Source organism: Photinus pyralis, unplaced genomic scaffold, assembly GCF_008802855.1.
Source record: "Photinus pyralis isolate 1611_PpyrPB1 unplaced genomic scaffold, Ppyr1.3 Ppyr1.4_LG1, whole genome shotgun sequence".
In the NCBI taxonomy this organism is placed as follows: domain Eukaryota; kingdom Metazoa; phylum Arthropoda; class Insecta; order Coleoptera; family Lampyridae; genus Photinus; species Photinus pyralis.
The window spans coordinates 4,134,898-4,162,829 of record NW_022170249.1 but is presented as its reverse complement, the minus strand read 5'-3'; the positions used below and the strand labels follow the sequence as shown (position 1 = coordinate 4,162,829).

Genomic DNA, 27,932 nt, shown 5'->3' with positions numbered 1-27,932 from the left:
CAATTCGCGTTGGGAGATTTGACATCACCATCAGGGGGATCGTTACGGGGGCTACCACATTCCCTTTATTGGCTTTATTGGTACCCACCTCCGACGCCCCGTTACACCCCAAATTCGCGTTTGAAGTTTTCACTCCACCATCAGTTAAATCTTGTCGGAGGCTACCACATTTCCTTTTTCGGTGCACACCTATATTACACCCACATTTTGGTGGATTTCGCTTAAAACATTCCACAAGATAGTTAGTCCCAATATTTATAAAATACAATGATAGTACCTACTTAATTTTTGGGGCACTTCTCATTGTTCGAGAGACACGAGAAAGAGACGCGATTCGAGATTTACAAAATTCGCAACAGAAGGTAAAAGGCGCCTGAAGTTGACTATCTCTCGAAGACACGCGAGCCTCGCAAAAGGTCGTTAATTTCGCCACTGGGACAAAAAACAAAATTCCACCGCGCAGGAGTTGTGCGCGTTTACAACATCTTTCCGACGACACCAATTTGAAAAGAATCGGACCAAAACTGTAGTAGAAAATAGAAACAAACTGAAAAACCTTCAAGTTAGTAAACTACGCTCGAGGATGGCGCCCAGATGTCGCCAACCCCACATCATGTAGCCCTGTCCCTCAGGTTGACAAATTACACGGCCTTGTAGATACACGTACACCCGTTGCGTTTCTACAAGAGTTCTTCTACGCGCCCACATTTGCTGCCAGCCAACCAGCCAGCCAGCCAGTCAAAGTGAAATTAAAAGCTACCTTTTACAAATACATTTGCAAAAATGCACTAAAAAATGGTGGCCACGTGGTACAAAATCTCAATTGATGTTTGTCTTTTACTTTGTCGTTTGTTTTTATGACGCTGATATGGTTCTGTTTATTATGTCATCTTTATTTAACTTTGTATTCATTAAAGTAAATAGGATTCTTTTCATATTTAATGATATAAATTACAATGGACAACGAATGATACCTACCAAATAACAATTAAGGCCGCCTAAGAAAATTATGCACAACGGTCACAATTTCAGAAAAACTAAAATACAACGAAAATGATAACAGATTTAAGTATAACGAATGTAACACAATTGATTGATGTAGAATGTGCAAAAAGATAAAGCAGGGGGGTTCATTTGCAAAAATGTAACTTACTTTTTAAGGTTTAAGTTTATTAAAATTTCCCGACCATTAGTTTTAAACACCCTGTTTCTAGACTAGATTGTCCAATTATTATTTTATTCTGTTATATGGGCTTGACCTTGTGTCTGGAGCGCTCTAGAGAATTGTATGTCAATGAAATGTTCGAATGCAGGAAGGAGAGAGAAAATTGATAACCTTTAAAAATGTTTTTATTGGATAATCGCGACGTGTGTTAGTGTTTGTCATTTGTTTTAATTGTTAAATAATGGGCATGCTTGTTATATTCTGTTAATGTATTGTGTATGTTTTCATCTACGCAACAACCATAGTAAGTATCTCTAGTTTCAAACGGCCTTCTGTACCTAATTCAAAGTTTCCAAATGCCTATAAACAGTAATGTAAAATTTTATTATTTTAAAATTAATTTTAAATGTAGGTAGTTTAGTTTGAAGTCGGTCCATTAAATTTTCTAATTGGATTGCTGCTGACTCAACATTAAAATTTTATCTAACATGTAACACCTACTTCATATAAATTCTGTAGCTTTCAGTAATACTACGAGGTAAATAACACTTGAGAACAGGACAACAGGTTCTATTCTTGAATGTCACAATCAGAAATATTTACCTACTCTATAATTATAGGTAAACTATCTTGATTAAAGAAAGAATGAATTTATATTTTTAGGTTTATTGAAATCTGAAAAAACTTATTTAAAACTAATCTAGTCATGTGTTATATTATAACTGTTGTGAATTATCACCATGATATGAATAATTTTACCTACTTATTTAACATTCTTGGCTTTGATTCAGAATAAGGAAGCAAGATGGCAATATATAGTACTGTTTGTTTTGACATTTGGATTGGACCAAGAACAATAATGGGAACAAATTCTAAATATGTAGATTGTGAGATAGAAAATGCAACAACTAACATAAAATGAATGGTTGTACTTTGTTCAGTTTTATGTCTCTGAAATATACAGGCGTTATTATTTTACAGCAAAGTTGTAAATACATTTTTTGTAGATTGCAAAATTCTGCGATTTTTAATGTGCCCATTTGTAATTTTTTGTTGTGGGAAATCAGAGAAAGTAAGGAAATTATAAATCTAATTTTTGTTTCAATAATTTCGCGGCATCACTCGTGCCATGAAGTTCTCTCTTTGGCTCTGCACCTATAAAAAAAACTATGAACTGGCTCATCGTCCACCAAGTCCGTTTCTGCAAGCAAAGTTCTTCCAATTTCCTGAACAGCAAAACAACTCCTGGTGTGGTTTATCAGCTCCAATCATTTTTGCAACTCATCTTGGGTGACCGTATCCACTCGCTTAGCTGATCCGCAGTGAAAATATTATACCAGGACAACCGCGTATGTCCTGGTCCTCCTTTTCTTGGACAAAGTTCTTCATTTTTTCCACTTTAACGGCAAACACAGCTTGTCAGTGGTTACTGTGCTACTAGAAAAGATCGCATGATACAATAAATACATTATATCATGAAAAGATCGTGTAAATACTTAAATTTTTTTGATCTGTCTTGGATAACCAAAGGACAGAATAATCATATTCAGATCTATGCGGGCTATAGACCAAAGGTCTCAGTGGAGGAACTGAGACCACCTCCTTGAATAAATAATAAATACTACATTTACAGCTTTTTCCTATCACGCTAGTTAAGTTATTCGTAAATAATCATGTGTAATTAAATTACGTTAAAGGTTCTTTTTCGACAGTTTCATTGACCATGACAATCAAATGATCAATCAGCTTATTTAATCTCATGTTAATTTATTGGATGTTAAAAATTTTCTGTGGCTAGCACAGATACCACCCGCGCATGTCCAAGAATATGTGTACCAAATTTGGTTCCAATTAGTTCAGCCGTTTAACCAGAAATGAGAGTTTGACACAGTTGCGCATGCGCGATTCAGCCCAGAAGCTTTTCAGCTCTTCTTTTTATGTCTAAGAATATGTGTACCAAATTTGGTTCTAATTGGTTCAGCTGCTTAGCTGGAACTGAGCGAGTATTATTTGACGAACCGACATCGAGATTTGTTTGATTCGGATTCCTGGTGCTACAAAACGTGTATTTCCGTGAAAAAAGTGGGGGGGTCGGATTTACAACAATGCAATGCTTACTCACGTGCGGGTGGTAAAAACATAGAATTTGCTGTCCATTTGCATCCATATTATGTACTTAATGTATTATTTAGGAATTTTTACCGTAAAGTTGATTGGTTAATTTTACCTAAAGCTACTATCTCTTTGTAGTGTTACCATCAAATTGCTTCTGACAGACAACATGAGAGAAAGATGGAAGACCAGTACATTGCAAGTGTCGATGTTGGAACATCGTTAATAAGGTGCCATATCTTAAACTGCAGAGGTCAAACCATATCGGCCGTTTCCCAAAAGGTGCTTAACTATTGTGAAGTGTACTTAGTGATTTTGTTATATTCATTTATAGGTAAATCTTCTTTATCCGCAACCTGGTTACGTCGAAATAGATCCAGAAGATCTATGGAACTCGGTGGTTTGCCTTATAAAAGCGGCAGTATTAGAAGCAAATGTTGGATATAATAAAATAACACTAGGGATATCTACACAACGCGGAACGTTTACCATTTGGAGGAAGGATAATGGTCAACCGTTCCATAATTTTATTACATGGAAAGATTTAAGATCTGATGCTTTAGTTAAGCAATGGGAGAAATCATTAATATTAAAGGTTCGATTTTTATTGCATTCAATTAATCTTTCTTATTTTCTATCCACTTGCAGGGTTTTCGAATGGGGTGTTATGGTATATATTTACTAACAGGGAATAAAAGATACTTAGCTGGCAGTAAAATGAAACTAGCTAATACTCAAGTAAGTAAAAGAATGTTTTTTAACGAATCTTGTTCCGATATACTGCAAGTATTTATTGCCTTGATCTATGTTTTAGGCAACCATGAGGTTGATATGGGCTTTAAAAAACGTTCCTAAATTAAAACAGGCGGTGGAAAATGGAAACGCAATGTTTGGAACTGTTGATACTTGGCTAGTTTATAAATTAACTGGTGGTAGGAAGCATGTAACGGATATTACTAATGTTAGTGCGACTGGACTTTTTGATCCATTTATTTTAAACTGGTCTTTAATGGCAACTCATATTTTACGTATTCCTTCCAGCATATTACCGAAAATTGTGAGCAACGATTATTCTTTTGGTTCTACAGTGCCATCAATTTTTGGAGTATCAATTCCCATTAAATGTGTGGTAAGTAAAGTGGTATGTGAAGTAGTATATATTTTATCTGAGGCCAGGCGCCTTACTTTCATCGTAAGGGTATTAAAAACGTGTCTGTTATGGAGCACTGGACGATGTTATAGCCACATAACAGCTGCTGCTAATTAGGTCATGTAAGTAGCGATTTGCAATCGTAATTATTCGGTGGACTTTCGTTGGCACGCTTACTCCTGCAATACCACTCTTTTATCACCATCCCAAAATTGTTCCGCATTGGGAACGCCTCTTTAAATTTTTCGCACCACTCCTAACAATGATTCGGTCTAAGAGGTGAAACCACTTCTTAGCCGTTCCCTCTAGCCTCGCCTGGCTCGCCAACACCTTGGAAGACCAGCAATTAATTTTCGCCAATATAACCATCCTGATAATCCAGCGGCCAATGGAAGCCTCCTCACCATCTGGGTCAAAATGACTCCACCAATCCTCCACATCTTCTTGGATGTACATACCTTGTTGCTGTCCTCCACCTCCATTCCCACACTCGCAACCCCCTCCACCGCCTGCGTTCGAGGTGTAGGAGTTGGGGCCAAGTTCCCTAAGACTACAGATAAAATTTTTTCACCAATGTTCCACGGCCGCCTCTTCCAGAATTTGCACTTGGATGATCGCCCGCTTCCATAGATAAAGCGTCATCATCCGACATGGTAACCCGCACGCACGCCTATAGAATGATGGAAATGAGTATTGTGCTATTTCCCTAATTACACGACTATTCCAATTCACCGTCAATAAACCACCTTTTAATTTTCGCTTTATTTTATTATCGCCAATAATTAATCGCCTTTACCAATTTAATTAATCACCAATCACTACGTAACCAAATTCGTAAAACTATCTATAATTCACCTAATAATAATTTTGCGTACGCCTCTGTATAATTTTACGCCAAAATTGCCTCCCACCGCAAAGGAGGTAATTAAAGTAGTACTTACGCCGTTTGCCGTTGATTCATTAATTAACTTCACCTTATTAATTTTCTTTTGAGTGAATAATTTCAATAACTCTGATGCCGAAAAGGGCCAGGAATCTCTATTGTCTTTCTTCAAACACCTTTATAAGAATGATAATCTTTAAAGATAAAGACATTTTAGACAAAGAAACACCTGAAAATTTTACCAACTTGAATACCTATCTTATCAAATTAAATAAAAGGATCAAGCCCACATAATTAAACCAAAACGAACCATCTGTCGCGTGATCGGCCTTTCTCATAAACAAAAAAAGTTGGCGAATTTCGGTTTTTTGAATATCTCAGAAAGTATTCGGAATTCCTTCACTTAAATAGCAGTAGATGCAACCCCAAAATGGGCAAATTTGCATCTTTTGAACCAACCGACTTCGTATATCTTATGATTTCTGAGAACCGATTATCTTGAATTTGGGACACCCTGTATATATGGACATACAGACATGAATTATGATCACTTAAGCAATAACTCGAGCATCACAAATGTTAATGATATATGCTCACATATTATTTATTGTACTGATTTGTTAAAATGGTTTTGTTTTTTTTTAGATATCAGATCAATCGGCTTCTATGTTTGGGTCTTGTTGCTATCAAATGGCAGATACCAAAATAACATTGGGCACTGGCACTTTCTTGGACGTTAATACCGGATCGTCTCCATTGGGATGCAACAATGGACTTTACCCCCTAGTGGGATGGAGTATAAACAATAAAATCACTTACTTTGTTGAAGGTGCTTCCAATGATACTGGCTCTCTGATTCAATGGGCATTGTCCGCAGGTGACTAGAGATTTGTATGATGTGATGGTGTTAATTTGATGTGTATTGCGGGATAGGGCAAGTTAAAATAAGTCGTACCACTCAATTAGAATCCCCTAGACTAGACTATAAACAATAAACACAATGTGTAATTCATCTATTTCAAATTCAACGTGACAAATTATTCTAGCAAACTGGAGAAGTCATTTACAAGTTTCAATTTAAGGGTGATTATTCTTAATTGAATACTGGCAATTTCAGTACACGTATGCTCTGAGTGGTGCGACATTTTCAATTCGGCAAAATAGCGTTATTTAATTACTATTATCATCGTATACCTTATCGACTGGTGTAATTAATATTAATAATTTTTTTATTCTCGTTTTAGGTATTATAGAAAATCCACATGACAGTGGTACACTTGCAAGTTCTGTGGAAAGCACCGATGGGGTTTATTTCATACCGGCGTTTAGTGGTTTAGGGGTTAGAACAAAATAATTATATATCTATATGGGGAGAGGCTTCAGTAAATACATGTGGTACAAATTTGCATGCTCAATTGTTCTACTTAATTAACAATTTCAGATGTATACTAATGTATTATCGCTTTTAGTTATTTTTCAAACTTGCAACATTTGATTTTTTGGTATGAAAAAGATTCCACTTCAAATGATAAAATTCTGTTAAAAATCTGTTAATATTATAATTTACAGGGTGTTCTTACTAAGATGCTTACTTCAGTATTTAGTTAGGGCCCACTAAACACAAAAAGGTTATTGCAAAGTTACAGTATGTTTTTAAATGGTTATGAGTTTAATAACAGCAAAATTGGTGTAAGTTTGTGGTACTAGCTATTTCTGCGCCCCGTTTAAATTACATGTGCAAAATTGACTTTTGCAACGTTCCTATAACTTTGGTTAATGTTACAGGTCTGCTAGTACTGTGCATATTAACAAAAGCAAGTTTGGTGAAGACTTACATACACATGTAACATGGGAATGAAAGAGTAAAATAAAAAATGGAGACGTACATCAAAAATGGGAATGAAAGTTTTCAAAATTTTGCTGCAAATATGTATGACTTACAATGTTTAGTGAGGGATTATGTTAAACTGGCAAGCTAGTACTACTCATTTTGTCAATTACATTGTTTAAAACGCATTAAAATTTAGTGTATATTTTTAGTGGGACACTCGGTAAATTGTTGCGTAAGTTAAAAATTCAAGTAATATTCATGCGTAAAAATTTTTCTCACAATATTACAATCATATTGATCGCAAAATTGCAAATGAGAAAAACGCCCTGTATGGTCATGCTTATACAAATAGCGTTTTGGAGAACGGATTTTACATCTCCCAATTGTTTTTTTTGCTATTGGGTTTTTTTAAGCGAAGCCACCCAGCTTGTATATAGTTTTGTAGGGTGCTTTTTATGACTTATTTTTATATAACGCCTTTCCAATTTGTTATATAAAAATGTACAAACCAGAAAGGTGTTACATTCAAAACTACAGGGTGAGTTGGGAAGATCCAAAAGTAATAGTATAGTGGCATCTAAACTGATGAAGTTGATAAAAGAAAACTAATTTTCTATACTATATTCTAAACAAATTATATGGCCATAAAGCACACATTTGATCAATATATTTTTTGAACTTGAAACTCTGCTAAATTACACATTATAACTATCCCCACTCATTTTATAATAGAACTTTTGAGCTTGAATGCATTTAAACAAGATTTACATGATCACAAAGTACCCGCTCTGTCGGGCACCGTGATGATTTCGAAAATGAATTTATAATTTATGACAAAAGACCATTTTATCTACCTCTGCAATGAAGATTTCCAAGTGCCCTATAACTTGAGAAAGCGATCTTTTAGCTCACTCTGTATATTTTTCCCTACAAACGTACCATTTATCAATTAAAATAATGTTTAATTGCTTACCAACAATGCATGTGTGCTTTGCAACAATTAATTACAATAACATTGATTATATCAGTGGCGAAAGTATGAACGCCATTTAATAGAAAATTATATTTCAGCCTCCTTTTATGGATGATAATGCTGCCTCTGGATACATAGGACTAAAGGTCACGAGTACAAAAAATCATATGATACGTGCTCTACTGGAAAGCATCGTTTATCGTGTAACGCTCCTCTACAAGATGATGTTAAAAGAAACAAATTTCAAGATACGGTCCATATGGTAATACGATATCCGGTTTCTTGATTAGACTGACACACACTTTTAGGGTTGATGGAGGAGTTTCAAATAACGACTTTGTGTGCCAACTACTTGCCAATATATTAGGAATCGAGGTACACAGACCTTCCAGCACAGAAATGACTGTATTGGGAGTTTCGTACATCACAGGTTTAAAAATTGGTTGGTACCTATTGTTTTTATTTGATGTGTCTTACATTAATTTCTGCACATAGGAATGTGGAAAAATGAGAGCAAACTAAAAAAGTTGAGAACCCTCAATTGTACCTTTAAACCGTCAAGGGACATCACAGTTTATGAAGAATGTGTTAAAGAATTTAATGTGTGGCTAAAAGCTGTCGACCGCTTCAAATTATGGTATACATAAAGTAATACTTGATGTTTTATTACTATGTTAATATTATTCGTTAAATATTTTTTATAATTATATTAAAATGTTAAATTATAAAACTTGATATTGTGATATTAAGAGGAAGCATCTGCTGCCTTCTTTGTTGGATGTATGGTGATTGCTAACTCAATCAAATAATAAATTTTATATTTTTTATCCATATAATGTATTGTCTGTGTCTCCATGCTGTTTTCGCGAGTTTGTTTAGGCATCATTTAGCTACCTTTTCATGAAAAAAATCGAACCAATGCATTTAATTTTTTTGAAAAAATAACCATTTCTGTCAGAATGTCGAAAAAAGCCCTCAAGCGGTGATATGTGAAACTAACAAAACTTCAAATAGTATAATATTTGTAGCTGAAGAATAGATCTTTTGAACTAACCTGAGTTTGTTTAAATCGGCTCAGCCGTTTCGAAGATACAGGGTGTTCTTTACGGAAACCTTTGAATACCCCCCACCACTTCATTTTTAGAGATACAAGAAAAATTTTCAAACAAAAAAGGTTCAGATTATTATCAACTTCAAAGACCGGACATTTTTTTGTTAGGTTAATATAGCGGAATTCATAGAAACATCACTTTTTTAGATTCCAGATTGCAGTTACGCCCCCTAGCGGCCATTGCAGAAACCTAAAAATATTTTCCAGGTTTTTCTCGTGGCCGTTTTAGTAATAAATTTTTTTACTGCAAGCCTCTACGATGGACAGGTTTCCAGATACAGTACCTCGCATTCTTATTTGGCCACCCTGTACACAGACGGACAGTATGTTTCGCTAATAATGGCCAGTATTTTAAACATGTTATGTAATTATTTTCATTGTTTGGTTGCCTCGAGTAGATTTTTTGTTTTTTCTTAAATTCACCATAGCCTACTTGATTAACATATAAAAACCGTTGATATAACTGGTATCTTATTTTCAATCTTATGCTATAATAGCTAAAGTTGGTTCATGTTCCTCAAAGGTAGGCATCTTGACTTTTTTTGGCATCAATTCTAAATTAGGCGTATCAAAGACAGTAACTTTAACTTTTTTTTATATCTCTTATACTTTCGACGATAGAGGACATTAAAGGAAATGACTAATTTTAGTTTTTTTGAATTTACGTCGAACCTATTCGACATTTTGAATTTCCACAAGGAAATTTTAAATAAGCATCTAAAACTGCAAAACATTGTCCATTTAACCAATTCTCTATCTTTAATAATAAGAAAGTTACCCATGCAATCCCACCCGACACACTGTATATCTAGGTACATTGTTCATTTAAACAGAATCAAATTTTCTCAAAAATGAATGACGATTTAAAAATTAATTTTTATTTTAAATGAAAGCAGTAGCGTAGTTTTTTTTCTCCAAAAATATTCAATGGAAAAGCCGTACGGACGTCACTGGTAGAGAAAATAAAAACTTTTGCACATCAGAAAATGCATCTTGATGCATAGAAGACATGTACCAAATTTCATAAAGATGTCTACAATATTATCTCTGTTATTATTAAAAAAAACTTGACCATCCTGTATCTCAAAAATTAAAACGTTTAGGACATACGTTCATAGAAAGTTTGGGTCAAGAATCGCTCCCTTAAAGATTAGCATATCTTTAAGGAACACCCTGTATAATCCGCCGAATCGTCCGTGTTCGCCCTAGTTAGTGTGGTGTCACACTATGCGTTTTTGTTTTTACCGCTCCCGCTAAAACGCTCCTGTTTGACGGGATGATAATATCACACGTTGTTAAATGGTACCAGTCACATATATGCGTTTTCGCCGCACCAACCGGATGCAACCGCATCCTGCTGCCGCTGCGCAGGATGACATGACAACCACAATGACATGAAACCACGTGTTGTTGCATGTTGGTTGTCATCAGTTGTCATACTGAGCGTTGCAACCGGGTGTTTTGTTAGGTTTACAATGTTTAATGTCGGTTTATTCATCGAGTGCGTGCATGCAAAAACTGCACTGTGGGAAAAACAATCTAAAGAGTATGTAGATAAAAACTGTAGGGAGAAATCATGGGTAGAAATTGAATTTTTGGGCATTCGATAATATACAAAAAATTTTTTCTTGTTCATTCGAATTTTTTCATAAAACTTCGCGAACCCTATTATTAGATTCTCGTCCTGAATTAAAAGGATCAATCCAATATTGACGATATATCTGCTTTCCCAATAACCCCTCCGCCTCAAGCGCACAAACCATCTTTAACAATAACAATAACAATAATTGAGACACTAGACTGCCAAAATATAGCAAAAAAGCATCCCGTTAGACCGGAATAGTGTGACAAGTAGATCTCATCCTGTCACACCGCATCCGTTTTAGCGGGAGCGGTAAAAACGCATAGTGTGACACCACACTTACGCTTCTACGTCAACACGGCCGACGGCCATGTAATTATTATTTTATTTCCATAAGAAATACATTATAAACTTCGAGGCAAAAATTCAAGGATGATTCCGAAATGAAAGACCAAGTGTTTAGTATTACTGGTTTTATAATTTTTATCAGAATTTCAATCAGAAAACTGATAAACAATTACTAATGGTCTGTTGATATCTATGAAATAGTTATTTATGTATTAAAGGCATAATAGTAATGTTTATATTCTCGAGGGCAACCAGTTAAAAAGCTCGAGAGCCTATGGCCCGAGAGCTTTTTAGTCGCCCGAGAGTATAAACATCAGTTTATGCCCGTGGTACATACGCAATTTTATGTCTTACTAATCTATCATAGCACATTTTATATCTGTGATACGCGGGCATAAACTACCCCTTTATGCCCTAGGGCATTAAGGATCACCATAGTAACTCATTTATACTTAATACAAAACAAACAAATATTTGCAGGTCATTGAAAATTAGACACGTCAATTTTTAATTGTCAATACCTACTAAATCACAAGATTGGCCTTATTTCGTATAGTTTCTGGAACTTCTTGCTCATTCATGATGAATTGAATTATTTAAAATTACGTTTGACGTTTGGATGGTTTCAATAACATTAACAAATTTGAACGCATACTCGATCAAACATAATGAATTATTTTGTAAACGAATTTTGACGAAGAAAAACTATTTGTAAAACATAAATAAATAAATGCCAACATATCTTCAAAAATGACATTTTTCGGTTTTTTAGTCATAACTTCGCTATGTGTAGAGCTACAAGAACCTTTGAATGGGACACTTAATCAGCGAAAATTTCTGCATAACTGCCCATTTAAACGACTTTGTATCTCTTACAATTTACGAGATCTCCATAGTGAAAATGAAAACCAACTCATCCTGTATATACAGGGTGGTGCCTCGCGCAACGCAGCATAGGGATTTCAATGGTAATTTCTTTATAGTGAATTACTAGCTCCCCAAATTATTTTCGAGCAAAAGTCTAAATTTTAGGGAAAAAAATACTGCATCTGTTCATACTATTAGTTATAATTTTCCATTTTTCAAAACCGTAGAAATCGAGAAAATAAAAAATTACATTTTTATAAATCAGTGATGCTTTGGAATTTTTCAACAAACTAGAAGAGCATCGCATCTAAGTTATCGTTGTTTGACGTCGACCGATTTTCATATTTAATTCTGTTTCAACTACCGACGCAATAAAAGGCATCTTAGGGTAATGTTTTTTTAGAGAATGTATGCTGCATCTGCATCTATTTGTTTATCATTTTCCGAACCAGAGTACCTACATAATCGAAGAAAAAAAAAAGATTTGAAGAAGATTTGTTCTTAAACTTATATTCGGATTTTCCGCTACTGCAGTCAAAACGTTGAATGTATTTTCGTTTTCCTGATGGTGACGGACATTATGAACGTTATTGCACTTGCAGTTCTTTAACTAATTCATAAACAAGTATAAATTTAATATACGTCAAAGGCAAATAATGAAACGTGGTCGCTATTTTTTTTACGTAATTCCAAGGCATATTTGATTTACTGTAAAATGAACCTTTTTATTTTGTCGATTTCTACGGTTTTGAAAAACGGAAAATTATAATTAATGGTATGAACAGATGCAGTATTTTTTTCTCTAAAAGAAACGTATTTAGAGTTTTGCTCTAAAATAATTTGGGGAGCTAGTAATTGACTATAAAGAAATTACCATTGAAATCCCTATGCTGCGTCGCGCTAGGCACCACCCGGTATGAATTGGAGGAGTAACCATTAATTATTGTTCCCTAAAAACTAATCTTAGATTATACAAAACTATTCATCACATTTTTATGATCCAGATTAATGACACATAACTTGCTAGTTGCAGCATTTACAAAGACCATTTGGACATGGCTAATTTCGAATAGGTGGTCGGCAACCTGCGGCTCACGAGCCGCATGCGGATCTTTTGATGTAAAGTTGGGGCTCTCTGTATATATCTAAAAAAATTAGTTCATTTTTTCGAAATTAATGAATCTTATTTTATTACGATATTGAAAGTACACTTGCAGCACATAATTACCTAATTTGTGACACTTGTTTGTCTTTTTTATTATCACAGTCTACTCCGATGTATAAACATGAAATTAATTAATAAGAAAAAAACTTGAATAACCTAAAAATTATGAAATTTAAGTACAGGACACCTCGTATAAAAATTGCAGACACAAAACACAATCGAATAGCGAAATAAAATAGTGGTAGTTAGTTAGACATGGTACTTTGAGGATGTTCTATTTAAAAAAATAATTTATTTATTGACACCGTAAAAATGGGATACCCTGTACATTCAAAAATAATTTCTGTAGATCGTCAACCATCTACACTTTATTCCGTATAACTTCCGTTGCACGTCATCATATTCTATGACGTAATTACTATGCAATAATGCCAAATCTAGTTTTGAGCGATTTAGGTTATGTCACTTGTCAACAAGACAGTGCATTCTTTGTGTGAACAATCCACACCTTAAATTTCGTTAATTGGAACCACAATATACATACAATATACTTTAATAACTTATGAACTGTACAAATGTAGCATCTCTTTTACAGAGAAAGTAGGTACTAAATATAAAATTTTACAGGTTATGTGATGTGATGGATGATATTCAAATTAATCGGAATCATCGGAACTGCTTTCGTGTTCAAAGTTTATAATAATAGTAGCAACGTTTTCAAGATCTAATTGCTTTTCTCTTTCGTACCACTCGTGTATTAACAGTTTCCGTATCCTTAACTGAATTGCGCCACGTTTCGGAAGTTATCGATTGTAGTGATTCTTGTCACATGTTTATGCAATTTTCAATGCTTCGTCCATCTCTACCAATGTGTCGATTGTAATAATTTTTCGCTATGCCCCAAATATGTTCGATAGGATTAAAAACACGATGATAGGGTGGTAATCCTAAAACGAAGTAACCGTATTGCTCGGCTAAGTGGTCAATGCCTTATGCGGTACATTTTAGCTGATTTATTCCTAAAAGTATCAACAAGATTTATATAACATCAAATAATTTGCGAACGTACTTACTGTGCAACCTTTTCAACAGTTCGGCTGTAAAATCATTTTCGGAGAACTGCACATTATGATCACCTAACCACACTTTAATGTTGTTTGTTTTCCCGTTATCGAACACAATTACTAACGGGTTATCTAAATTCTTCAGTAATTTCTCTTCAAACCAATGCACAGCGAAAGACGTAGAAAATAATCAAAATCAAATCAAACGAAAAGTAAACCAAAAGCAACCTGTCAAATTTACAAATTTAAACGCGACAACATAGCGAAATGCTACCAATTGTTGCGGCTAAAATAAACTACATGCTTAATGTGTTGCCTAATAAACGAAAGTAAGTTTACGTTGGTACGTCGTTTTCTTCAGGGAATGACGTGCAACGGAAGATATACTGAATAGACCGTATAGTTGACATTTGCACACAAGATTTTTTTAAAATCTTTTTTACCAGGTATAATCTAGGAAAGACGGACGCTCTGTTGCAGGACCCTGTATATGACCAAATACTATAGTATTGATTCGAAAATTTTTAGTGGCTCTTTAAAAATTGGGAAATTTTGCAAATTGTAACTTTTGGCTCTTCCTTTTCAATAGGTTGCCGACCCCTGGACTACCCTATAGCCTATAGGGTAGTATTTCTGAAAAAATGTGATGGCAGAAATATACATTCAGTAATCATTAAAAGCTTTATGCACTAAAATATAAATAAAATACCTACAATTGACATTCTCTACAACTTTATATCTATTTCTTAAAACTAATTAATGCAGGTACATATTTATAATGACTTTTATTTAGAGAAATGACTTTCTTTGTTGTACTTATTGATATATTTGTATCTGTTGAAGTACTGGAAAGCAACTTGACAGGTCTAACAGATCCAAAAAAGTCAGTTACAGGAACATCATGTGGATTTCTTTTAAACAGGTCTTTTCTTATACCAACTGTAGAAATACACACTCTCTTTGGGCATACAGTTAACTGAAATAAAATTTTTCTTCAAACATTTATAACACGCTAGGTGTAAACAGAAAAATAATGGCAGGTAAAATTTACAAGAAAAAATTCAAAATCAAATATTTTACATTAATTTAATTGTTTCTCAACAAAACATCCACGGGTAACTAGAGCTTGCTGAATCAACATAGCTATGATGATGCATTCAGTTTCTTTTTTTTCTTTCTCATTCCGTAAAAATTTAATATGGCGTCCTTAAAAAATAAGAAAGTAGTACCCGGTAGCTTCTCGACCTTGCGTGTTATGGAAATTCTGATAACAGATTCTTAAAAACATAGTGGCCATAGAGGTGCTAACGGGAACTGTTCATTTCTGACCGGTTAAGGTAGGGAAAATGAAAACGAAATTTAACATTTTCAATTTTTCGGTGATATCTCAATTATTTTCAGGTTTTTCAAAAAATTTTAACCTACACTGTATTTCTCACCATTACGGAGATCCCAATGGTTTCTGAAGTAAAGCACTTTCTAACAGAAACAATGATCCAGTAATAGTATATTATGATACAAGTGTATAAATTGACTTTGAAAGCACGCATAATATTTGAGGTATAAAGCTGTAGACAAAGTGCTCTAAATATATTGCCTTAAACTCCATACCCTATTTTTGATTATATCTCAAAAGTGATATGTGTATTGTGTATATCTGTGGTTTTAGGGTAAAATCATTCAGTACAGGAATCTTTCAACCAAAATAATAAGTCCACAGAAAAGGTTAATTCAAATTGTTCTCTAATAATAATTCTTAACAATATCTTTAAGAAATGACCAATGGAATGTTTTCATGCCTCTGCTCTCTTTTTTAAGAGTTCTGTACTCGAATAGTACAGTATGGTTTTTGACATTTTTTTCAACACCCTGTATTATATACTTACAAACTCTCCAATAGTTTTCTTGCTAAAAGGATCTACGTTTTCTAAAAACTCTAAGGCATAGTAAGTATAGCGATCAATTATGTACACTCCAATTGCCGGATCTACATGATGCTAAAAAATGCAAAATAATCCAACTGAGAAATCAAGAAATTGTAGATACCGATAAGGAGTCTTCTCCAACTAAACTACTTGCAACCGCTAAAATATTTGGCGAATAAAACTTTTCATACATAGAAGCGGCCTGGCAAGTGTCGATCATAAAAAATAATTCGTGGTATCTAAAAAGTATAAAATAATCTACACGGTCAAGATAACAAAATAGAACCTTTGCTTTTGCCACATTTGTTCTAAAGCATCAGCCATTTCTTGACTGGTTATCTCTTCTGAATCTTGAAATTTTAGAAATCCGTCTCCACCATGGCCTGTTAAATACACTAAAATGTTGCTGCCTTCATCAGTCAGCAATTGTTTAGATCGTGGTGTGCCAGGTGGCAATCGTCCTGTCAGCAATCTTACGAAGTTTTCTACAGTTACCTATATGAAAAGAAAAATTTAAAACGGAAACACAAAATCATGAATAATTTACTTCATAACCCCTATAATCCACTTCTACATCATCTCCATATACATTGATGTGCTGATTTGCATTATTAAAAACCGTTGCAGGTCGAGGATTCCTCGGATTGCACGACATATCGTCCGCGATCATGAGGATGATCTGACTGTCTGGTATACCTAAACGTTTTACGCTTCTGTAAATCGACAGCACGTTCGAAACATGACGATAATTAAACCAAAATCGGGACGTATCGACTAGTACCGCCCAGTTATTGGTGTGTTTATTTCGGAAGAAGTCGTCAATCTGAAAATAGGTAATGTTGTTAAAGGTTTTGAATTATTGTACGTACATTGTCTGTATAATTGTAACCGTAACACACAGTTATAATTACTAAGAATGTTATATTAAGTACGAAAGCATTCTTTTCGTTCATTATGAACATTGAAAAGATGAAATGAATTGTTATGTTATTATCGCAGTAATTAAGGTTAAGTTTTCCAGTAGATCTTTTGAGCTGCCGTAGAACTAATTCGGGAGTTATACAGAGTGATAGGGAAAACTTGTTCGTTCGTGAAATCCACATGATTTATAGGTTCCGGTTCCACACTACGTAGGTAAAGTTTGTATAATACAAAACTTGCGGTTACGTCACATATTGATTAATTCTATTTGACTGGATAATTGGTGCCCATTCCGTAAATGTCCGAGCAGGAGACTTTTTATCATGTAAAAGTAGACATGGGAAATTCCTATAGAGAATCCCTATGTCTACTTCTACATGAATATCACTGTATATATAGAAAGGGTCGGGTTTGAGCCACCAAAATTAATGTCAAGTCGTGAATACGATTTTAAGGTATCATGGCCCACAATAATATAGGTACATAAGTTCGGTCAGACTAATACAGTTTGTATACTAATGTAGTTTGGATACTGTAATTTCAACTTGGGGGAAAATTTCAAACCCGTTAATAAATTTCTCGTTGATATGATTAATTACAAATATAACTGTTGAAGCTACCCGTGTCAATTAGACATTGTATTCATTTTCCATTAACCTTTGCTATTAGAATCGCGAAATCGTGAAGATCCCGAATAGGTAATAAAACTCAATCCGTTTGCCGGGTTTAAAAAACATCCTGTATAGACATAGCAGTTATGAATGGTTACAACAGCATTGTAAAGTTACGAATGGCTTGCTGCAGAATGGTGACATTTACCCACAGAGTTGTATATTTACTTATATACAACTCTGTGCATTTACCCAAAACAATATTAATGTACGATGTGTTGCCTACGTACATATCTTACCTGCACAACATATTCCCGCGTAAAATCTCGATGAATGCGACCAAAATCCAGTATTTTTCCGTTTGTTCGTATGGTACGAGATATGTCAAATGTCTCTCATAGAAAATAATATAATTTTTATTAAAGTATATAATTGATTTTCTTATTAATCATTGGCAATTATTATTTATAAATACAGGAAAATCTGGTTTAATTCTTTATTAACCATTTCGCAATTAAAGTTGCTATGATTATTTCCGCCGTTCGCATCTAACCCTACAAGAATGTCAATTGTTTATATTAGTGTTTATGTTACTAATATCTAAACAATTTTTAATATTTGGTTATATGTTAGTGTTTTGAAGATTTTTCCGTTATTAATATTAACTAGGATTCTATTTTAGGAGATTCTTTCTATCAAAGTGCAGAAAAATGGGAAACATCAGCTTTCAGAAACTCTTTCTTCTACATTAACTATTAAGTAACATGTTAAAGGGAAATCAAAGGTAAGATGAGAAAGTTGCTTTGAACCAAACTGTTACCTAAGAGAACCGTTTTTCTAACATCCCGTTTTTGTAGGTGCAATGGGATTTTGCCCTCGATAACGAGTAGTATAGATGAGCACACTGAGACAAAAGAATTCAAATTTTTGTATCTACAAAATAATGAATCGAACGAGAAAATTGGCAGTAATTCCGAATTCTTTAGTAATAAAAACGCTTTAGTTACATCTCACTATGATTTACAAAATTCCGTTAGTTCTACACATGTACCAAATCAGAATGTAGAACAGAAACATTCACACAGTATTATAGGTAAGTTATTTAATTGGTTTATAAAATGCACTGCATATACTTTTCATTTCAACACTAGAAAAGCAATGTCTCAAAACACTGAGGTATTTTAAAAAACTATAGGATGGAGAATGTGAAACTAATATAGTATGTTCATAGTATTATTATCGGCACAATGTTTACATTAGGCCAAATAAGTATGTGGATTCCACAAGGCTGCATCTTGGCTCTCTTTTTCGATATTTCCTTTTTTATGTTTTAATTTTGACATTTTTAATCAAATAAATGGGCTTTTATCATAAATTGCCAGTAAAAAACAAATGAATATTGCAAAGTGAGTAAACATCCAAATTTGGTAAATTTTTTACTGGAACACCTTCTATATTTTTCAAAAATTGGATAAATCTTTTCTTTCTGATGACATTTGGTTATTTAGTTATTTATTCTGCCGTGAAAATTATTTTATTCCATTCCGTCTATAAAATGGGTTATACAGAAGAAGAAAAGGTAGAAATAGTTGGCTTATATTACAAAAATTTTTTTTAATTTATTTTATATTGCAAAAAATGTCAACATAGATATATATATATATATTTTTGAAGTCGGAAAGAAAGATATAGGCGAGGATATAGGTATTCAATTTTTGAAAAATATACAGGACGTTGAAATAAATTTTTTACTAACTGCGATATTTATTTGTTTTTTTACTTTACATTTTTTATAATGTCACAATTTTGAAAAGCGACCGCCAGAAGTACTTGAATTCTTTGATCGAAATTAAATTAATATTTTTACTTGCTCGTATTTTTATGTAGCCCATTTCATTTGGAGAACAGAACAATAAAATTTGAAAGCATGTAAAGCACGATTGAAAATGGCTATATCCTCGGCGCACTTCTTAGCCAATATCTTAATTCCCAATGGCGCACATCGATTTTCAGATCCATAGAAAAAGATTATTTCAGTTCTTTCAGTTAAGGTGTATCCGAGGGTGTATCCAGTGTTTAAATTATTTTTTAGGTTTTAAGTGAATGATTTAATTTAAGGCTAGGCGCGCACTTGGGATTTTTTGTCGCACGTTTGTTTAGTCACAAAAATAAAGCGGCGAACAATACGATTGCATGCACATGCGACGGAAAAAAGCGGAGACCAAAAAGAGCAAACGCTGAAAATACGGCGCGGCAAACTTAATGTAAAAACAAAATTTAAACTGTATTAATACAAAATAAATTTACAGAAAGTATCAGAAATTAACACAAATGTAGCTAACAAAATGATAAATGAATAAGGCAAAAAGATCTTCGGTTGAAACATTAAAGACGGAAAGATCCTCTCTAAACAACCATTAAAACTTCTTTAATTAATTGAGTGGCCTGCTGACGAAAAATCTGTACTTGGTTTTAAAATTCAAATTAATTAAAAACCTTTCTTTTCTTTGAGACCACTTACGATTTAATTGTATGCTGCCTATGCCCACTAAATTAGTTACTGTTAATTATATAGTGGAGGCCCGGTAATTAGAAAAATCTGAGGTTAGGCGTTAGGAAAACTACAGTATGTTTGTTTATAAGTGGTTTAAAACCATTACTAGTTTATTGAATTAAATACGTAACTTAAAACCTTAAAAAAATAAAAAGGACATAGGTACACAACTTATTTTTTGAAAAAGTCTTCAATAGTTTTTTTAGAACGAAAGTTGTTAGCGGATTGCCTCGAATTAAACAGAATCTCGAACCATCGAGACTCAAATTATCGCGACTCCACTGTATTCACTTAAACGTGCGAGATGAAATTTCAAAATTCATCCTTATAATGAACCCCCATTGTTTCCTGGAATTTCTCAAGTCAAGCAAAAGGTTTTATCACATCGATACCGGCGTAACTTGCACGGCGTTGCAGTTTAATGCTAGTTTTAAATTAAAATAGGAAACGGAAATCATTGGGATGGGACTGAAATTCTAAAATATTAATTTGCCTCCGTCTTCTAAATGACAAGAACGCAACAAAGATAATTGAAATATCTTGACGAGAACGATTGCAAACGGCGCATTAATTACAGTTTTTTTACGGTAACGGCGATGGAAACACAACTAATCAATTACCTTCTATCTTGAACTCTTAAAACCAAGGTAAATACTTTCGGCACAGTACTTTTCGTAATGAAGCGCCTCCAGATACTGGGTGTTCACGTACCGGGTGGTTATGAAAGTATGTAAACTTCAAGGCGGAAAATAGATGCTTCGTTACACAGAGGCAATTGAGACAAGTCCAGATTTGCATAGCGCGCGTCTTGGAATACAGAACTTTAAAAAAAGTACTTGCATAAAATAAAATAAACGTGTTACAGGTACGAGTAATGAGTACTTTATACTTTTTGACGCATCATATGTGTCAATGGAAATAAAGAGTATTATTATGGTCGGTGTCTCTTGTGAGAACTCAGGTCTAGCCTGGTTAACTAATTGCACGGATTAAAATCAAGTAACGATTAGTGTCTTATTATTATTATTATTTAAAATGTACTCGAGTATAGGGTATTAGAGTACGTGTACACAAGCACTAGGGGGAAACAAGTACAAAAATTCAAATTCAAATTAATTCACCTTAATTCACGTTAATTCACCTTAATTCACGTTAATTCACATTAATTCACGTTAATTTGTACATCAAAAATTCAAAGTTGTTTCCCCCTAGTACAAGTACAGGGTCCGGCAATGAAACCAGAAGATTTGGGGTGGGGCTTGCAGCGGGCGGTGAAGTGGTAGGGAGGACAGTCACAGACCTGTCGGGACCCGAGTGGCTTGCCATTTAGTCTACAATGGAGCGTTGGACGGGGGAGCATCGCGGTTACGCAATTAAGGCTTATTACCAAAATGGCGAGAGTTTAATGCAAACGCGTCGAGAACTTCCAGGCTCGACTCCATGAATGCATACGTGTCAACGGAGGCCATTTGACAGATGTAATTTTCAAAAAATAATGTTTTTTAACATTGTATATCAAATGGCTACTCTTTTATTTCCCAGTATGGTATTACTAATTACAAAAAAAATATTTTTTCGATAATAAAATTATTTACGAAATCTTCCCGTTTCATTGCCGAACCCTGTACTTCTCCAGGGCACGTACCGGTCATGGCAAATTCACCGGAAAAAGTGTAGAGGCCCCAAGGACAGTATTTTGAAGAATTTTAAGTGTGTGCAAATCTGTTCAATAAATGACTTTAAAAAAAATAAATGCATTACTTTTTGAACACACTCTGTAAATCTTTATTGCTTTTCATTAAGCCGAAAATAAAAGCACAACCCTCTATGATAAAAATATTTTTCTAGTTCAAATATTTAATGGTTTGTTGGTACGTGAATGTAGATGAGATTCTAAATTAGTTTAGATGAATAAAACATACCTATGTCTTCCACAAGCCACATGTTGGTTAAAGTCTCCACTGTTTTGTTAGTATAGTATAGGGTTGCCATCCGTCCAGATTTCCCCGGATTTGTCCTAGTGTAGGGGGCGTCCGGGGAGCGTCCGGACTGGTTTTCAATGGTAGTCCGGGTTTTGAGGTACTGAGTGGGTGAATTAAAAATCTTTCTGTCAAAATTTAAGCCAACAAGATAAGCTTTCAAGCGCAAATCAGCTTTGGTAACAATTTTTTAAAACACCTAATGCTTATTTATAGGTAGGTACTCGGAGTTATTGAAAATTGCACTACTTTTTGCATTCCTGCTCATAATGACAACGCTGAAAGAATATTTTCACTAGTGGCACAACAGTGGACAAAATAAAGGAATGTATTGAATATTGAAACAGTCTTTTGGAGTTCTTTTAAAAAGCGAAAGTCAAATAAAGTAGAAAACACTTTAATGAATACAAGTGAGCAAAAATATGGAAAAAGTAATGACCAAAATGAAATACAGGGTGATTCCTATAGTACCTGCCACCGTTTGGGAGCGTGTAGGTGGTGCGTAGGGGAGTATTTTGATATAGGACACTTGGGGTCGGAAATCTAAAATAAGGGTGCCAGAGCCAAATTTACCTTCTGGAATTTCGCGCCTGTAGGTAGGCAACCCAACCGGCCGGCGGTGCACACGGAGCGATCTCAGGCGGCGATGTGTGGCTGACACTTGATCAGAATTTTGTTTAAACCCACGAAATCCCGTCTGCAACGACGCGTATCAAGTGAATAAACACTATGGCAATAGTATAATAATAGTTGGCTAGATGTAGGAAGTGCATTGAGAACAACGGTGGCCACGTTGAACACTTGTAAACGTTATTGCTTTTGACTGTCGTTTTCCCTCCTTCCCTCCCATGTCGCTTCCTCGCGCTAACTCGCTCTGCATCGCTCCGCGCGAAACGTCGGTCGGTTGGGTTGCCTACATACAGGCGTGAAATTCCAGAAGATAAATTTGGTTCTGGCGCCCTTATTTTAGATTTCCGACCCCAAGTGTCCTATATCAAAATACTCCCCTAGGCACCCCCTATACGCTCCCAAACGGTGGCAGGTACTATAGGAATCACCCTGTAGATTCAATAAGCGATTTTTGTGTTACTACAACTAACTATTCATGGCAACTAAAAACAACTCATATAAAATGTTTAGGGAACTATTTACTTTTCAGGTCTTCGGTATTTATCCGAATTTCCAATAGCGTTTAGAATATCTTCCTTACTTAAAAGAAATTTATAAAAATCTACACAATTATAATCTTTGAAATTGTACTTTATTTTTATCACTGACGAGACAGTAATGACTACATTACTACCTAATTTTACAATAATTAAAACTAAATCAAGGGGTTAAGGAAAGCAGGAATTTTCAAATATCTCAACACAGTCTCGTCAGTGATATAAATAAAGTACAATTTCAAAGATTATAATTGTGTAGATTTTTATAAATTTCTTTTAAGTAAGAAAGATATTCTAAACGCTATTGGAGACGGATAAATACCGAAGACCTGAAAAGTAAATAGTTTCCTAAACATTTTATTTTACTAAAAGACCAAATTTTTGTTTCATTTAAAAATTACTGTTATTAGCTTCTTATAACTTTTATTTTATTTTGTTAAAAAAAGTATATTATTGCTTCATTTAAAGAATTTAAAAAGATAAGCCGTTGCTGATTCCTAACAGTTAAAGAAGATTTTGTTTCATGATGGAGTACGCCTTGTTTTATTTAGAAAAATTAATTGTTTGTTTTATTTCTTTAGAAAATATTTTTTATCAAATTCAGTTGATATGTCTGGGTTTATAATCCCTAAATCCTGGGTTTTCACGCTTCCTGTCCTAGTTGGTAGAGTTTTGAGATGGCAACCCTAGTATAGTATAGACTAAATACTAGAAAGTTACACCATACAATATGTATAAGTTAATTGTCCATTTTACAGTACCTACTTGCTTATGTATCAATTTGTTTGCAGGTTTAAGTAAAAAAATTGATAATAAAATAAATAGTTTAAAATCTTCTTCAAAACATCGATTGAAGCATAATGCCAGTACTTACCACGAGTCATTACAACGGATAGGTGGTGGCGATGCTTGCTATAATCATTACCAACAACAGTGGTTCAGTAGTAGTTTAGAGGTAATGTATTTTTTCATTTCTCTTATTTACGAATTTCTTCAATCTGATAATTCAACAACAATAATAAATTATTGTTACAGCGATTAAAATTAGAAGACAAATCACGTGAAGAACGCTTAGAAATTACAAGGTACGAACTGCAAAGGCACTTGAAACAAATTTTACGGAGTAATCTGGGAAGGTGGGATCTTCACGTTGACAATTTGTCGAATAGGCGGACATGTAGTTCACACCAAGTGTGTCATACGAATTTGGGATATAATAAATTAGTGTCGCCGCGTTACTGTTGTGTTGATAAATGTTGTCGACAGGCGTTGCCCTGTTCAAAGTATTGCACGCTGCATATCATGAGTAATTCTGATCAAGTTCTCTTCAATTACTGTACAGCTAAGTTTGCCGATAATACGCAATGCTCCGTTCCAGTTTTGGATATCACTCATGAACTTCCATTATGTACAGAACACGCAAGGAAAAGGGTAAGTTTTATTCTTTTAAGTAATTTTCTCAACATTTTTCATTTCTTTTACATAATTTCTTTCGCTTCTTTCTTAACGGTAATAATTGTCTTAAGAATGGAAATGAGATTAATAAAAGATATGCGAATATAGAGATTGCAATAAAAGAAACTGTAAGCTGGACATAGCAAAAATTAAAAAAAGTTTGAAGAAAAATACAGAGTTAGTAAAGGGAAAGGTAAGAATTTTAGGGGTTGATTATATGTATTAGAAGTATGGCTTTTGTAAGCAATGTAAAGAAGCTAAAACAAAAACATCAAGCGATCACAATAAAATTTAAAAACGCGCGAAATACCTTTCGACATCTAACCAACAACTTGAGTTTTAGAAAGTACCTATACATCTTATTCTATTTATACACATTCCTCCTGAAAGTTTAAGTTTGCAAGTTCTAAATGACAAAATTGGCCCCTGATCATTATTTATTAGGAAGCGTTTGTTCTATCTAATTCACAGTTACAACTTTCTTAACTAAAGAAATATCTTCTGTATGGTTATTTTTATGAATATGTGCAGCAACGCTAGATTTACTTTGAATTGACCAGGAGGTTTCATAAGAACCCAAGGTTTTTTAATGCAGCAGTGAGCGGGATTTTACATTCTGTCAAAAACAATCTGCTGATGCAACTTAGGGCAGAGGACATATATTTACCCACACTTTTATGTATAAGTAACAATCTGGTACTAATATAAGGAGTTAATTTTTCATATTTGGATGATCAGACGGTCTGTTTTATTTATATAAAGTTAAGCCCCGCTCATTCATGCACTCAAAACGCTTGATAGCTCATGAGAAGGTCGTTTCACGCAAGCCCCAGGTATAAACAATTGTGTTTAAAGTAAGCCATGTATTATGAGTGATCTTGTATATATGAGTATGTACACTTGATTACAATATGTACAGCTTATATTGTATATTCCCAATATATCTTTCATTTACATGGGAACTTTGGGTTATGAATTACTTTGTAAATCTCTATGAGGGATAATTATGTAATTTAACACATTTGTTTACTAGAACATTTTGTTAATATGGTTACATTGTTTAATTTGTGTTCTTAATAATAATAATAATTAGACCATATTTACAAGAAAAGAAAAAAAATATTCCATATAGTGAAGAAAAGGTGTAAACGATGTAGTTCAGGGACGGATGAGTTACTCTCCTGCTCTTCCACCCAATCGACTTATGTTTCCTAATGTTGTGGTACCACCTTTGTTGCTCTATTCTGTATACAGGACCGCTGATAAATCTGGAAACGGTCTACTATCGGGGAAGACAACAAAAGAGTTTTATGCAATAGTTTTGTATAAATAATTATTCAAGGTTGGTCATAAAGGTGTGGCCGAGAGTGTGGCACACCCAAATTGAATTTTTTTAAATGAAACACTGTACATGATTTGATATTTCAATTCTTCTCTCAATTTTAACCAAAATTTGTAACAAGCACAATGTATCTAAATTCGATCGTTTCCTGATTATCGAGTTTTGAAAATAAACATTTTTGTTTGAAAAAAACAACCAACAATTAATGAGATCACGAATTTTTTTTGAAAACATTCTATAGTTCTGAAAAGAACTGTTTGCGAAGTTTGTTATGATTATTTGGAACCATTGTATTGTTCTTTATTCAATGGAAAAGTTTCCAGTTTTTTATTGTAAATTAATTATGAAAATTTAAGTAAAGTGAAACAAAAATGCGAAAGAATCATTAAAATACCTTCACAAATGAAAAATTTACAAGACCTTAAAGTTGCGCTTGGAAATATAATTACATTTCCGCGTGTAACGTCATGTGACCTATTCGCATACGATGCATATTCGTTCTCTTAGTATGTGCACGGTTGCTTATTGGTGCGACGTAACAGCAGGACTCGATTAGGCCAAATGGCGTCGCAGGCAGTACTGTGTTGCGCACTGAATAAGTATGCGTAAGTAATATATTGCCCAGTCATTTATTGATGGATTTTAATTTTGTTTTAACTAGTTTATTAGTTATGATCTGTATTTTAATGTCATTAGGTTAAATATTGTATTATCAACACTTGTTCATTATTAATAAATTTTAAAATAATAACGTTTATTTTCAAATCGATAGTAACCAATTGAATTTACGTACAGTATATTTCAAATGAAAGAAGAATTGAAATCTTGAATAATGTACAGAGTGTTCCATTTCAAAAAATGCAATTTTGGTGTGCCACACTGGTACCGAAAAGAACTGCTACCTGAACCGGAACCTATTGCATTTATAAGCCCCTCACTTGGAACTGGAACTGTTATTCAGGAAGGTATGATAACGGGAACGGATATCGGTACCGTTATTTTTTGGTGCTTATGTAGAGTAAACACGTTACTCTCTGTGAGAGGGAAAACCGTTTTATATTTTAATTTGGTATTGGCGTTAAAAACTTTACTTAGATGTAACATTAGTGGTTTATTGGTTATTATTATTAATGACTAGCTGACCCGGCAGACGTTGTCCTGCCCGAACGCTGACTTGCCTACTAATGGGGGTTAGGACTTCAGAATTTGTGATACCAATTCTGTAGGTTTGAGTTCAGATGACCCAACAGTCAATGCACGACAGAACCCGAAAGAGAGACGAACGTATACGAGAATGAATCACACTACAGATATCACTTGAGCTGTGCACTTGGCCTTGGCGTAGTTTTAGTCTTTGCTTGTTAGTGTGCATTGGAAATATGGACCGATTTTGCGGTATTTGTGGGGCACGTAGGCAGATGGAATTCGATTCTATATTGGGTATGTCAAACTATATCATGTGTATATGCCTATAGCAATATATTATTGTTCTTTATAGAAACGTGTACGAAATGCAACAAAGCACCATTTATTTCGTCGTATGAAATGAAGTCAACAGCAGTATTGCGAGATTTGCGGCCATACCGTGGAGAACAGCAAGCAATAGAAAGATTGAAGAAACAGCGAACGCAGTCCACTTCAAGTGAAATTGTGTCAATTTCGCCGTCAAAATTTTCAACATCTTCAACACAATCCCTATGGTTATGGTGTGACGATGATATAGATCGC

General features: G+C 34.2%; 3 protein-coding genes across 3 annotated transcripts; 2 read left to right on the top strand and 1 right to left on the bottom strand.

The window, feature by feature from the left end:
* Nucleotides 1–1,311: 1,311 nt before the first annotated feature.
* LOC116178596 (putative glycerol kinase 5) lies at nt 1,312–8,950 on the top strand. Its single transcript, XM_031498148.1, has 10 exons — nt 1,312–1,469; nt 3,416–3,559; nt 3,612–3,872; nt 3,926–4,015; nt 4,092–4,406; nt 5,956–6,187; nt 6,555–6,649; nt 8,213–8,376; nt 8,423–8,556; nt 8,610–8,950. Exons 2-10 carry the CDS (start codon nt 3,458–3,460, stop codon nt 8,759–8,761), a joined length of 1,545 nt encoding a protein of 514 aa, XP_031354008.1. The 5' UTR covers nt 1,312–1,469; nt 3,416–3,457; the 3' UTR covers nt 8,762–8,950.
* Nucleotides 8,951–14,918: 5,968 nt separating this feature from the next.
* LOC116160218 (putative GPI-anchor transamidase) lies at nt 14,919–17,201 on the bottom strand. Its single transcript, XM_031473365.1, has 6 exons — nt 17,046–17,201; nt 16,724–16,999; nt 16,463–16,671; nt 16,298–16,415; nt 16,138–16,248; nt 14,919–15,227 (listed from the first exon to the last, which is right to left on the bottom strand). The coding sequence occupies exons 1-6, from the start codon at nt 17,136–17,138 to the stop codon at nt 14,991–14,993; spliced, it is 1,044 nt and encodes a 347-aa protein (XP_031329225.1). The 5' UTR covers nt 17,139–17,201; the 3' UTR covers nt 14,919–14,990.
* Nucleotides 17,202–18,088: 887 nt separating this feature from the next.
* Nucleotides 18,089–24,834, top strand: LOC116160337 (INO80 complex subunit D-like; the record flags this gene model as incomplete). Its single annotated transcript, XM_031473526.1, is given in 5 exon segments — nt 18,089–18,336; nt 18,391–18,492; nt 18,566–18,801; nt 24,199–24,362; nt 24,443–24,834. Coding segments are annotated over 4 exon segments (812 nt in total), but the record flags the coding sequence as incomplete, so codon positions are not given.
* Nucleotides 24,835–27,932: the final 3,098 nt, after the last annotated feature.

Bases quoted from the DNA above. Each gene is read 5' to 3' on its own strand.
- LOC116178596 (XM_031498148.1), top strand. From the start codon at position 3,458: ATGGAAGACCAGTACATTGCAAGTGTCGATGTTGGAACATCGTTAATA. The intron at 4,016-4,091 runs GTAAGTAAAAGA...TCTATGTTTTAG, and splicing joins TGAAACTAGCTAATACTCAA to GCAACCATGAGGTTGATATG. The intron at 8,377-8,422 runs GTAATACGATAT...ACACACTTTTAG, and splicing joins TTCAAGATACGGTCCATATG to GGTTGATGGAGGAGTTTCAA.
- LOC116160218 (XM_031473365.1), bottom strand. From the start codon at position 17,138: ATGTTCATAATGAACGAAAAGAATGCTTTCGTACTTAATATAACATTC. The intron at 16,672-16,723 runs GTAAATTATTCA...CTTTTCATATAG, and splicing joins TGGATTATAGGGGTTATGAA to GTAACTGTAGAAAACTTCGT. The intron at 15,228-16,137 runs GTAAGTATATAA...ATTTTATTTCAG, and splicing joins AGAAAACTATTGGAGAGTTT to TTAACTGTATGCCCAAAGAG.